The 13,998-nt window shown below is 38.3% G+C and overlaps 2 protein-coding genes across 4 annotated transcripts in view; one reads left to right on the forward strand and one right to left on the reverse strand.

The window, feature by feature from the left end:
• The window catches only part of LOC142554215 (uncharacterized), a 33,382-nt gene extending 20,802 nt beyond the window's left edge, over positions 1-12,580 (forward strand). Inside the window, exons 2-6 of one of the 3 annotated variants that reach the window (XM_075664903.1) lie at positions 10,608-10,675; positions 10,797-10,893; positions 11,600-11,678; positions 11,784-11,865; positions 12,188-12,580. In XM_075664903.1, the coding sequence (XP_075521018.1) occupies positions 10,643-10,675; positions 10,797-10,893; positions 11,600-11,678; positions 11,784-11,865; positions 12,188-12,328 (432 nt within the window). In that variant the 5' untranslated portion in view covers positions 10,608-10,642 and the 3' untranslated portion in view covers positions 12,329-12,580. Of the gene's footprint in view, positions 1-10,551; positions 10,676-10,796; positions 10,934-11,599; positions 11,679-11,783; positions 11,866-12,187 lie in introns of those variants that run through there. The other 2 variants (XM_075664902.1, XM_075664904.1) reach the window with 2 other exon arrangements.
• On the reverse strand, positions 7,563-8,282 carry LOC142554793 (uncharacterized). The gene has a single exon (XM_075665469.1). The coding sequence runs from the start codon at positions 8,280-8,282 to the stop codon at positions 7,563-7,565; it is 720 nt and encodes a 239-aa protein (XP_075521584.1).
• Positions 12,581-13,998: the final 1,418 nt, after the last annotated feature.

Raw genomic sequence — 13,998 nt, forward strand, 5'->3', positions numbered from 1 at the left:
AACTGAGAAGACAAATGTTAGTAAACTCTCAACTGAAAGGACACAGTCTTACAACTGATCATTCAGTTGGGTATTTCACCAATCTTCTCATATAAGTTAACTAATTAAAACATATTATATTCCAAATCAAGTGACGTGACTGTCTATTATCTAATGATGAATCTCATTTTGAAAACGTGGAAGCATTTGAACCGTTTAAATTGTACACACGCTTATAGCACACGAACAAACGTTTTTATTCAAAATTTTGATGGACTGACACGTGTCCAGAATCTAAACAGTCACATACATATAAAAAATTTCCCGCTTCAATTCAGCTTTCTTTCTTACGTGTACATCATCTCTCAGAGCAAACTCATACACTCAGAGCTTGTATTTCGCAAAATTTCAGGTTTCCTTACTCTCAGCAATGGCGAACCAAATCCCAGCTCACATGTTGAACGCTATGGCCATTGATTTTGACTCAGTTTTATCAGTTCACGAAGCTGAAATTAAGAACGTCTTTCTGAAGATTGAATCTGCTGGTCTCAGAATGTTTTTGGGACAATACTCGCAGGAGATTTACCCAAAAGAACTCCAAGACCTCTACTCAAATGGATATATCAACTCTGATGGAAACATCATTGCCACTATTAATGGTCAGTCGGTGACCATTTCTGAAGATTCTTTCGGAGAAATCTTTTCATTACCCTCTGATGGATTAGTACACCTTGCTGATGTTAAAGCATCAGATATTGAAGAAATGCAAACTGCACTCTCTGCTGATGGACGTAAAATCAAAGTTTCCGATCCTAAGAAGGAACTGAAGCATGAGGTTCAGTTGCTGGCTGATATCGTAGCCAAAGGGCTATTGGCCAAGGCAGGATCGTATGCTGCCCTGACTTTGGAGAAGTTTCAAGCTATTACGATCATTATGGCTGGAAGAAAATTCAACTGGAAGCAACTTATTTTTAGTATCTTGAAGAACATGTTTTCCTCCACCAAGCAATCCAAAGGATTTGCAGTGCCGCTAAGCTATTTGATGAAAGTCAAAGGGTTGGTGGCTGATGATTCGGAGCGATTATCTAAATTCAAAATTTTCAATGGGAAGAATATTCTACCACCCAAGACTAAACTAGATATCTCTCCTGATCAGTTCGTGAAGATCAAGAAGGAGATTGGGACACAACAGGCTGCTTCCAAATCAGTTAAACAGGAGAAGACATTGGCTCAACTGAAGACAGTTAAAAGAAAACTGATTATTAGTGAATCTGATTCTGAGAAGACGCCCTCTCCAAAAATTGCCAAGAAACCAAGAACACAAAGTACAAAATTACCAACCACAGTAGAATCAATTCCTACTGAAAGACTGATATCTTCAGATGCCCAACAGCCTATCAAAGCAGTTTCTCTGAAGATTATTCCACCAGAAATCTCAGCTGGTGCAACAAAGGAAACAGTTAGAATCAAAGCTCCTCTAATCTACATCAATCGTCCTACCGTTCTAGCACCTACCAGAACCAAAGGTATAAAGATTATAGAACTGGTGGATACTACTCGAACTGGTCTGGAAATTCCACACATCCTCAGTTCTGATAAAGGCAAGGGCAAATTGATTGAAGAACCAAGGCCATCCAATCCCATTCAAACCCACATTGACCTTGTTTGGGATGAGGTTAATAATTTTGCAGCATCAAAACTTCAACTCTATGATGCTTGGACAGCCTATCGTACACATATTTTTGCCAAGCAACTGAGAAAGAAATCTCAGCTGAACAAGTTCATCAAACTGGAAGCTTTTGTCCTCAAGATAGTCAAAGCTGCCACCATTGCTCAAGCTATGGAGAGAAAAACATATTTGTTTGATCAGATGAGAGTCAAGAAGTTAGCACAAATTATTGACAAACTGAAGGCTAACTACGTTCCAACAAATCCTACTGCCTATACTGATCATGCGGTGATTACTCAGCTAGACACCGATCTGATTGGCTTGCTATCTCAGATAAAGTTTTGGGAAATGGATCAAGAGTTAGTCCTTCATAAAAGAGATACAGACGATGATGAAAAGGAAATAGTTGAAGAACCTCCCTCTAAGCAGAAAGAGTCATCCTCAGAACAGGCTAGTATTCCAACTGAAGAGCCAGTTCAGGATATGTCTCAATCACCTACTGGTGAACATCAAATGTACACTGAAGCAGAATTATCTTTCGCAAACATTGATGAAATTATTCAAACAGTGGTGCAAGAATTCCAATTGAGTGCACCTATTTCTGATAAAGTTGATCATCACGTTGATCAAATCAATCCAGAGCTTCCTATCTCTTCAGAAGCACCAGTTCAGCCAGATTCATCTGCTGAACAAACTATTCCAACTGTTGTGCCAATTGATCCCCAAGATCATCCTCTAGAGGCACCAATTTTGGCTTCATCAGACTCTATTATTCCTCCAGGCAGCTCATCTGCTGATCAAAATCCACTTTCTCCGTCTCAAGAAATTGCTGCAACAATCACTTCAGTTCAGAATGTTGCTGAAACAGTAGCAACTAACCAAGAGTTGGTTATATTTGATCAAACCACAAGAGGACCGGAATCCTCTCATCAGTCACCTCCTCCTCAATCCACAGAAATGGATCTTGTTCTTGAAGAAATCCAGAATATGCAGCACAATATTCAGCGGATGATTACTGAAATCAAGAAAAATTCAATCCACACAATTCTCTCATACTGTCAAATTGGATTCTTCAATTAAATATGACTCCGCAAAACTGAAAGCCATTCAAGCAAACATTGAGTCTCTTACCCGAATTGTACTTGAGATGAAAAATAACAGAGGTCTAGCTCAAAGTCTCTATACAACTCAGGATATAATTAGTCAACGAGTTGAGCGATTGGAAACTTCTGTTTCTAATAAAATGGAATTGCTGCAGACTTGTTTACAAACTGTTGTCTCAAGTATCTCCGCAGATGTCAAAATTCTTTCCACTGACGTTCGAAAATTATCTGAGAAGATGGATTTGTTTGATAAAAAGGGGGAAGAAATCAAAGATCAAAGAGCATCTTGAAAAACAGCAAAAACAGCAAAAGCAGTTAATCAGATTATTAGATTCAGCTGTTATTAAATCAAGATCTCTTTCAGTTCAAGAAATTCAATCTCTTATTTTATCTACAATGAGCTCAGATGTTCAGTCATTATTTACTTAGTTTTGTCAAACACCATAAAGGGAGAAATTGTTGGAAACTAAATTCCGGCGTTTGACAAAATATGAATCAACTGAAAATACGAATCAACTGATCGAGTAAACTGAACTCAGCAACTGGACTTAATAATTGAAATCAACTGACTGATTGTTGGAAACTAATCAACTGACTGATCAGTTGGAAACTGATCAGTTGATATATTCAGCCTGATGCTAAGCACTCTTCAACTGAACATGTCTCGGGAAAGAACATAGCAGATTGCAACTGAATGTGGAACGACGCACTTGGAACAACGCATTTCGGCGAAAGCAATTAAGAGGTCGCATCACAATAAATGAAGCAAACGATGCCCAAGGAATAATCAAGAAGAATTCAACGGATACAAAGATTCAAATTCATCTCAAGTTACCGTTGGAAGGGAAGCTTATAAATATGACAGAAAAACAGCTAAAAAGACAACGAGATTATTCTATTCAAAAGCCTCCTGTTACTCTGCCAAAATCTTGGCTCACTCTTATTTGATATATTCGTAGCAGTTAAGGCTACAATTTGAGCTCACTAGCAAGTTGTAATAATCGTTGAAATTCGATAGTGCTAAGATCAGTTATGCTCTGAGAACATTCTGTAATACTAAGAGTTTCAGTTTTGGCAGTGTTAAGTCCAAACTGAAGTGGGTCAGTACAATTCTTGTATTTGATCAAAGTCTTTTAGTTGATATCTTATCCGTGAGATAGAAGGGGTGACGTAGGAGTAATTAAATTCTCCGAACACCCAGAAACAACTCTTGCCTACTTTATTTCAGTTTCGTATTCTATCTTTCAGTCAGTTATTTTCCGCAACTACTTTAGTTTAACTGATTGTCATTGACCAACAAGATTCCGAGAATCAGTTTGTCAACAAACTGAACTCAAAATTCGAAAAGATCAGTTTTAATTGTGAGTATTTATTCAACCCCCCTTCTAAACACTCTTGATACGTTAATCGATCCTATCAAATGTGTTAACCCCGATCGAAATGGGTTAACATTAGTTGCACCTCCCGTTGATCCGGATGCTTTCATTCCAGTTTCTCCATATAGTGCACTGTAATGTTTAAAATTTATGGTGGTAATATCATATATATCTTGTCTATTTTGTTGATATGTAATTTATTTTTTTTATAATTGTAGGTGGAAATATGGATTTAGTTACACACATTCGCCAACACATTCTGTAAGAATTATAAGGGATTCTCTAGATCGTATGAATAATAATGAGGTATTATAAAATGTTAATACGTATTATTGATGACACGAAGACTATTTTGTTTTGATTTATTAAATGAATATTGAATTATAATTTACTTTTTTGTTACAGTTTAATTGGAGCGTATACCAGAAAAATGACATAGATGTGAAGACGATTATTGATTCATACGACAACAAAATATGGCGATGTGTTTGTCCCCTTATATTCTTTGACATCGTGGAGATGCATCGTCCTAATCGTGTAATGCGATAATTTCGAAGACGTCAATCAATTCCAGGGTCTGCCGTCGACAATGACGATATGCATAATATCACGAGAATAGGACATTGAAACACCGATTGGAGAGAGTATCATAGAAATTCAATTGAGTTGTGGAATAATCGGCTCTGATATGTTTGTAAAGGGGTGCGACACGGGCGATCGATGCAAACTGACGAAGACTACTTTCAATGGTACAATCGAATAAATGTGCGCACCATATCACCTGCAGTTAATGTCGTTGGTTTTCAACCACGTCCGTACAATACTTTTGCTGGAGAAATGAATGTTCAACAAAATTTTAGTACGTCTTCTCCGTTTTCGCATCAGTCATCATTAGGATGAGAAAGTGACATGGTTAGGCAACCAAGTGGGTTTGCATGAGACTCTACGATTATTACGTCAGCTGAATTGAATATTGCAGGAACCTCTAATACTCAGCCTGATTTTTTCAGTGATCCAAGGTTCGGTGATTTTCGTCCGTTTGGTCAAACTGATTTTCAGACTCCTTATTGGTCCAACACACAAAGTTTCACGAATTTGCTTAACGTTGGACCTCAGCATATTGTGCATGACACTCGACCACAGAGGAATGTTATTTCCCCTGTCACTTATCTAGGTTACTCAAATGAGGAAATTCCTGAAAATGTAGAATTGTGGAGAGGGACGAGAAGACGCAATCCACCTCATTGTGGAACAGGAAGCCATTTGTATCATTTTAATTATAACGATGATTCTGCTAATTAACTGTAACTATAACATTTCTATTGTTGTACAGTTTGCATTGTTGCGTCGTCTAAATTTTATTATCGCTACAGTATAGTGTTAATAAACGAAAGATAAGATGAATAAAAATGCAGGAAAAATAACACAAATAAACAAAGATGAAATCAAAAATATAAACATAAACGTTCCAATTTTTTTTAAAATTTTACACATCTCAACAGAAGAAAATACACAATCGAAAGTTAATATGAAACAACATAATTGACGTCCATCTCCTCAAATTTGTTGTTCTTCTTTTTATCCTGCTCATCTGCGATAAGTAAATTATAATTAAAGAACAAAAAATATAGTAATAAACAAAGAAGAACATGATATCACATACCTCATTCAGCTAGCATCATGAATCATTGATCACTACTCATCCTCGTCATTATCTGGTGGTGGCACTCCTGTTGCATTCCCTTGCGGCTGATAGTCATATTGAAAATTGAACGGAGGAATGAACGGAGGAGGTGGATGGATGGTCACTGGGTCAACACCCCTCTCGACCATCGTTGTCTGCATCATGGACTCGATATATGCAAGATGTTCATTGTGGTTCAAGTTAACTTGTTCCTGATGAGCCATGAAGACAAGCATCTCATCTACTTTGTCGTTTAGGTCTGTGGGGTTGTGTTCGACGCGAGGCGGCGGTACTCGATCCACCTGTATCTCCCTCATCCGTCCTGAAGTCTAACTGTCGTTTAGCGTATTTCCGCTGCAAGTCCTGTCCACAAATGGGCTTCATTGGTTGCAGCACTCTTCATCATCACGGAACACAACCCCTGCCATCGCACACAACTCTGATATGATACAGGGAAAGAAAAGTCTGATGTGTCTGTTATGAACGCTCATAAAATTTGAGAATTGATAAGTTTTCCCACATTGATTGGGTAACCATGAGACAAAGCATATAGCACCACGGCCCGATCCTTTTGTACTTCACTTTTGTGTGAGACCGGCATCATTCTCCTCGCCAAAAACAAATACCAAAGAGCATTATCGGCCGTCAGATATTTTTCATCAAAACAACTTGGTGACCCCCCTACTGGTTTCCATATCGCCCCTGGATGACACAGGGTGTTGATTATCACAGTATAATCAGGGTTAGCAACCAAAGCCTGGAAAGCGGAATCATCGACCTCGGGCGTTTCTAAAAAAGCATTGATTATACCCGAATCAAATGACACAAGTTTACCTCGAACAAAGGCCTTGGCATCCGTCCTCTCACCCGCATTTGCATAAAACTCTCGCACCACCGATACCACCGCCGCTCTCGGTTGAGTTCCAAATTTTTCCCATCTGCGCCTCTCCAACCCCAGAAGAGGCCCAACGTATCAATCCTCTCTTTGTCTACGAAATCCCCGCTCGGTAATCGGGTTTCTATTAATTTTGGCATGTTCATACCGCGCCTGCACCGCATCACTAACAAATCTAGTTCTATCAAACGAAGAAGAAGAAGAGCCAGGATAACCTTTCACCTTCTTGGGAACCATGGTTTGAGAATGAGATGAGATGGTTTGAGAATGAGATGAGAATTTGTTTTGAGAATGAGATAAGGAGAAAGGGAAGGGGAAATATAAATGACAGAGATTTGGAGAATGGTAGATTTGAGATAAGGAGATAAGGAAATGGTGGAGAAGAGGAAATATAAAGGAAAGGGAAAGGGAGAGGGAAAGAAAAAAATATGGGGGAGCTCGCGCTCGAGCGGTGCGCTGAAAAATTTGCGCACCCCTCGCGCTCGAGCGGTAACAAGTTATCGCTCGAGCGCGAGGGGTACGCTTGGAAATTTTCCAGGGCGAGGTGCTCTGGAAAATTTCCAGAGCACCTCGCGCTCGAGCGGTAACAAAAAACTGTTCGAGCGCGAGGTGCTCTGGAAAATTTTCCCAAGCACCTCGCGCTCGAGCGGTAACTTGATTGAGCATCCCTCGCGCCCGAGCGGGAGCATTTCGCTAGCGAAATGGGTGAAAAAAACTAAACGAATTTTTTTAAAAAATTTTAAACCATTTTGTTTATTTTGCACATGAAATAAAAAATAACAAAATAAACACGAGGTAAAGAATTAATTTCTCATTTAACAAATCAACTGTTATTACAATTTCACAAAATAATACATCAATGTTGTCTCTGTCTAGAAACAGTTGTGTCCATCTCATTTCTCAATCGAGTTGTTCTATCTCTACCAACTCTTCTTCTTTCACGTCTAACAGGGTTGTGGTGCAATTCGAAAGTTGGAGGTTCCCAGTAGCGCTCATCTGCAAGAGGTTGAAATCTGCCTTCGTAAGTCGCTAAGTACTCAGATATATTATACCATGGCTGCACAAGTGTCGTGGGATCCAACGAGTGCCACTTTGCGGTACAAATAGCATGAGAACATGATATGCCAAAAATCGTCCATTTACCACACGAACAATCACTCGTTGATAACTTGACCACCTGCATATGTTGGCCACGACTTGGTCTTCCTACAGTTGCAACCGAAGCAGTTTGCTCACGTACATCATATTTGGCAACACGATGTTCACTAGATTTTCTCGCCCACTTGTCATACATCCGACATGCATAATCTGACCACAGCTGATTTTCCTGAACCATACGACCACCTCTACTCACACGTTCAATAAAATATTGTACGCACCTCATAAGTGTCAAGTGTACTATGACAGATATGGGAAGTCTACGAGCACCTTTCAACACACTATTTAAACACTCCAACATATTGGTTGTCATCACCCCACGACGCCAATCACTGTCATGAGCCAAACTCCATTTTTCTTTCTCAATTCCAGCCAAATATCGGTGCGCCAAAATGTTTTTATGCTTGATTGCCTTCATTATTGATTCAAACTTACAAATTTGATTTTGTGTGCCTGCCGCCCAGCATAAATCTTTTAGATGCACGTCTTTAAATTTAGCGTTAAAGTTTGAACACACGTGTCTCAAACAAAAATGATGCACACCGTATGGAGGTTAAAAATATGGTAGCTCTGCAGTTGCGCGCACGATTCCCTTATGTCTATCAGAAATAAGACACACGCCATTTTCACCACAAACTACATATCTTCCTACATTCTCCAAGAACCATTTCCAAGAATCTGTTGTTTCTTCATCCACAATAGCGAATGCTAGTGGTAGAATCCGATTGTTCGCATCCAGAGTGACGTCGATCAACATTTTGTACTTGTATTTGCTATACAAGTGTGTACCATCAACACTAATTATTTTCCGACAATGCCGAAACCCATCAACACACGGCCTGAATGCCCAGAAAACATAGTTCGGTGTCTTACTCATTTCATTGTTGGCTCTCAGATGCTTCCACTCCACAACTGTTCCCGGATTATATTTTGACAAAGCGCACATATATTTGGGAAGTAATTGCACGGAGCTCTCCCATGTACCATAAGCAATTTCAATAGCACGTTTCAAACTTCGCCATGCCTTCGTGTACGAGATTTGATATCCATATTTATCTTTCACATTTTCGATGATATACTTAATCTCGTACGAAGGATCACAACGAACAACTCCCAATAGCGTATGTGCCACCATATCACTGTTCAGATTCTTGTGGTCGATACCAACAGAGGTAGATATACATGTGTGAGGCCCGCTATATTTTGTTATTTTCCAATAACCAGTCTTGGCCTTCAAAGAAGCGCGAAGTCCCCATCGACAAATGACCATAGAAGAATTATTTTTACAACGTAACTTCCACAAACTGCGTGTGCTAACCACGACACGGTACTCACACCTGACAACTCTAACTGAATAATCCTTGATAGATGCAATAAGATCATTCTTATCTTTAAATAACATATTGACGCATAATTCACCTCTATCCGGATTGTAATAGCTTAATTGCACTCCACAAGGAATATTGACAGAATCATGAGGATCTTCACCAAAATATTTATTGAAAAATGATGGCATCTCAGAAGTGTTTTATAGAAATGGTACGGTTTGCGTCTGTAGTGTGTCACGTGGTGGTTGTCGAGATGATGTCCCCTCATCAGGATTTGTAAAAGTATTCACTTCATCATCAACATTCACTTCTTCTTCTTCAGACTCGCTGTATGACATATCGGGTTCGGAATCAGTCCTCCAAATATCATCATTATTGGCATGATCCGGACAACGAGCGCTCGTATCTAATGTTGGATTCGGCCAATATGGAGCATTATTTTGTTCCGACGAGATATTTATATATTGATCCCAAGGCCCACTTACATCATCGAAACTCATATTACCGAGTCCTTCGGTAACCTGTGGAACATAAGATTCTTGCTCCTGGAAACCACCATATGTAGACGTACCGGGCTGGTTATAAAACCTGAATCGGATGCATGTGGAACGTAAGATTCAGGATCATCAAATCCAACATTATGCTCAATTGAATTTGCTTCCACGTACAGATGCAAAACATGCATATTGTCACATTGCATTATGAACTGTAAAGCATCGTCATCAACGAGATTGACCTGAATTTCATGCCAAGATGCTCTCTCCATGAATGAATACTTTGTTGACATCTTCAGAGAAAAATTCGCTGGATCGATTGCTAACATTTTATGCACAACTTCAACTAACTCCATCAAATTAATAGATCGTAATACTCGTATCGGTCTAACAAATGGAATGCTATATTCAATCGATCCATTATCGCTAATTACATGACCACCAAAATATAAGAGTACGTTGATGTTAGACACTTTGTCAATGAAAATTGAGAGAAAATTTAAGAGAAAGTTGATACATCGTTCCTCGAATTTTTCATCAATTATATAGGAGAAGAAATGTGAAGACTGTATAGCTTCGATTCTTATTTGAATTTTTGGTCTTCACGTTATTTTTTAGAATCTCATCTTTCACGTGAAGTTCTCAAGCATCGACTGAATGAACGCATTTCACGTGAAGTTGTCAGGCATCGACTGAATGAACGGACATTAAAAATCGAAAAAATATATAAAAAAAAAATTTACAAAATACACCATCCGTGCTTACCACGTAGGAGCGTCCGCGCTTACCAAGCGCGGATTGCATTAGTTTTGAAATCATTTTTTTTTTCAAATTAGTTTTGAAATAAAATTTTAAATTTAAATTATTTTTAAAAAAAACCCCTAAATTTCCCTTTTCAGTAAGGGGGAAGAAAAAAAGAAGCATCTGCTCGCGTGATCACCTAGTTCATCGGAGAAATGATTGTCTGCGTCGCCGTTGTCGGCCACCAGGTACCCCGCCACACCTCTTTTTACGCTTCTCTATTGATTCGATCTATCTTTGACCTTGGCTCTGGTGATGAGTATCGATTCAATTCATTACTGTTGGTCGATTTCTTTTCTTTTTTGGCAGAACAATCCGTTGTATATACAGAGTTTTACCGAGGCAGATGATGCGCTCAAGCTTCATCACATTGTTCATTGTTCTCTTGACGTCGTCGATGAAAGAGGTGGATTTCTTTGCTAGATCTTGCTTCTTCTTTTTTTCAGGTGAAACCTCGTTATTACTGCTTAGAGATAAGTCAAACCTGTAATTTTCCTATTCCGGCTGCTTGTCAGTGTACCGGTGGAGACTGACTAAGAGGAACATCTGAGTACATTTGCATTCCGAACCCTAAATTGTATTGCACGTGGTAATTTATATTAAATTCGAGGAGGCGTTATAGTAGATGTCAAATCTGTGGAGTAAAGATTGAAGTAGTGAATAAGGTTGAGTTGCTATAATTGCTTTGTGTCTTAGCGTCAGACAATTAGGATTTATCATTATTCTTGGGAGAAAAGTTGCAATGGTAATTTCATGTGCCAGACTTTATTTTTTAAATAAATGTGAAACATATTTTGTATCAGTGGCCAAATTGAGATGAGAATGCTGAAATGAAGATGATGCTGCCTAAAACTACTTGGTATTAAGTAGTTATTGCAATGGATTTTTGACCCATCTTAGATCAATGCAGCTGAACCCAAAATATAATACGAGACCTCATCAATCAATATTCCGTTAAAAATGCATTTTTGGAATAGATTATCATTTGTCGGGATGTTTGCTTAAAGGAAATCCTAACCTTTTTCCATCGCTCCATTTGGCCTTTTACGTGTTTTTATCATGGTTGAAATGAATACTTCTCTTTGTTGACTTCGACTTTTTTTGTACCTCAGTGAACAATCCGAAAAAGGCTGCTCCAACACTAAATGAGACATTTCTTGGTTTGCTGTATCCAACCGAAAACTACAAAGTGTGAGTATGAAGTTCCTTCTTTTCTCTGATTGCGAGTGAACATGATGCGGGTATATTTCTTCTTGCCTGGCAAGTACTTTGTAGTTCATGATCTGATGCTCTTAGGTATGGCTACCTGACCAATACAAAGGTGAAGTTTATTCTAGTGACAACAGATCTTGATGTCTGTGATGCAGATGTGAGAAATGTAAGTGTTATATATAATCCAGAGATTATCTGCAAACAATATTCATATTCTTCATTTAATCGCATTGTGGTAGCATGCATATAGCTTAGAAAACATCTTAAATAAAATCTCAAATTTTCTCTTAAATTTTGACAATTAACTCTATCTTTCTGTTGCTCTATAGAAACTATATAGAACCGGGACATCTTTGTTCTCATTTATGTATTGAAGTTCTAATAACTTTTGACTCATTTGAGAATTTTATATTGGAATTGTTTTATCGCAATTGCTCGGAATCCATGATATGTCATAAAATTTATGTTTGGCATGAAAATTGGTGCAGTTTTTCAGGAGGTTCCATACAGCTTATTTTGATGTAGTTTCAAATCCATTTCACGTCCCTGGTAAAAAGATAACTTCCAAAATATTTGCTGAAAGAGTGAGCACAATTGTAAAATCATTCGGAACAAGTGCTGCTGGTTGAAATGCCACTGCTCGTTTTCTCCTACCTTGAAGCCTTTTTTAATTCCTCCGCTCTCAGCTCCATTTGGTACACTTACATTTGAATCACATCTGAGTTTCAGGATAAATACAGTTTATATTGGTTTAACCGAGCTTGCCATCCTATCAAAATGGGTATCATACTCGATGCCTCGTGTGTGCCAAATGAATAAAGTTGTTTGTTATTCGAGTACTGAATTAATATTTCTTTAAGTAAGTCGAGGCATGTATATCATCCATGTGTATTAACTTTGGGGAAAATACTAAAGTTTAACGTGGAAAAACAAATCTTGCCGTTGAGATCATAAAAGAAAAGTGGGACTACTGTGTAAAAGAAATAACAAAAATCTGAGCCTAAACATGAACTCAGAGCAATAAATAGTGAATGAAAAGGCTACAGAAAGATATGTAAAGCCATCTCCTTAGAAAACGAAACATCCTTGCAAAAAGTTGATATTTGGTTCTCATGTCAATTTTATTGTGAGAACCTTTCATCCTCATCTTTCTCAGCTACGTGTTTCTTTGCCCCTCTCTCCTCTTCTCCACGCTTTCCTTTGCCTTGTGAGAATTAGGTGAAAATTGAAGGGCACGAACTGCTTCACTGTGCATATTTAGGCAGAAAGCAATTTTTGAGTTAAAATGCAATTTGCGGCTCGTTTGTAGAGTAAATATCCCCGGACTCCTTTGATACCATCAATCCATTTCCATGATCTAATGTAGCATCAATTGCACCGTCTCGAATTGCTTTAGATGCGATGCTTTCCACATCAGCGATAGGATTTGGAGAATCCAATCTTAGCTTCTTAGCTACATCAGCAAGTGAGATCTTCGAGTACGACATGCGAATGTTACGTAAACCAGTCCTCATAACATTGTGACATAGGCGAACAATTAAATTGTTTGCTAGATCAGAAGAGAAGGTTGCAAGAGTAGGTGTTCAGCGAGTCAATTTCTCACTTGAACTTTAAAAGAAATTTATTTTAACTATATTTTATGGTTTATCCAATTATGACATTTAATTTTATATATATACAAATGTAAACTGTATGGATAAAATTCTTGAATATATAATAGGTATCATGAGGTCTGTCTCTCAGCGTAAAATCATAAAACGCATTAGGAAGTGTATCATATATTCTAAATATGTTCCTAGTCGAATCAACTGTCCAAAATAAGGATAAAGGTCGCTTGAGCTCGAGATTAGCATCTGTGATGAAAACGTCATGTTTCATTGGTAAGGGCATGAAGACGTCCATTCATACAGATGAGTGATCATATGATGATACACTAAATAACCCTCATTCAGATTGTCCAAGTGTTTCTCACTTATCAAGTGAAATATTTTGTGGTTATGGTTGTACACCATTAGTTCTTTGACACGTGACAATGTAGAAGCTTTATGTACTAGCATGCACTTTGCTTCGTTTACTAACTCCATTAAGGGTCATCAGGTGACGAGGTTATGTGTAGTTTCAAAATATGTATGAGCAACTTCATTCTACTCGGGGATTCACCGTTTGCCTACGTGTGAAAATATCATATGTAGTCCGATGAGTTAATAGTGTAAGGAATCTCTAGTCAGAGTAAGACATGTGCATTTGGAAAAGTGTTTCCTCAGTTGCACATATCATGTCACTATTATTACTCAAAGAT

The sequence above is a fragment of the Primulina tabacum genome, chromosome 8 (genome assembly GCF_025594145.1).
Source record: "Primulina tabacum isolate GXHZ01 chromosome 8, ASM2559414v2, whole genome shotgun sequence".
NCBI lineage: Eukaryota > Viridiplantae > Streptophyta > Magnoliopsida > Lamiales > Gesneriaceae > Primulina > Primulina tabacum.

What these genes read in the sequence shown, in the direction of transcription:
- LOC142554793 (XM_075665469.1), bottom strand. Translation starts at nt 8,282, where the DNA reads ATGAAGGCAATCAAGCATAAAAACATTTTGGCGCACCGATATTTGGCT.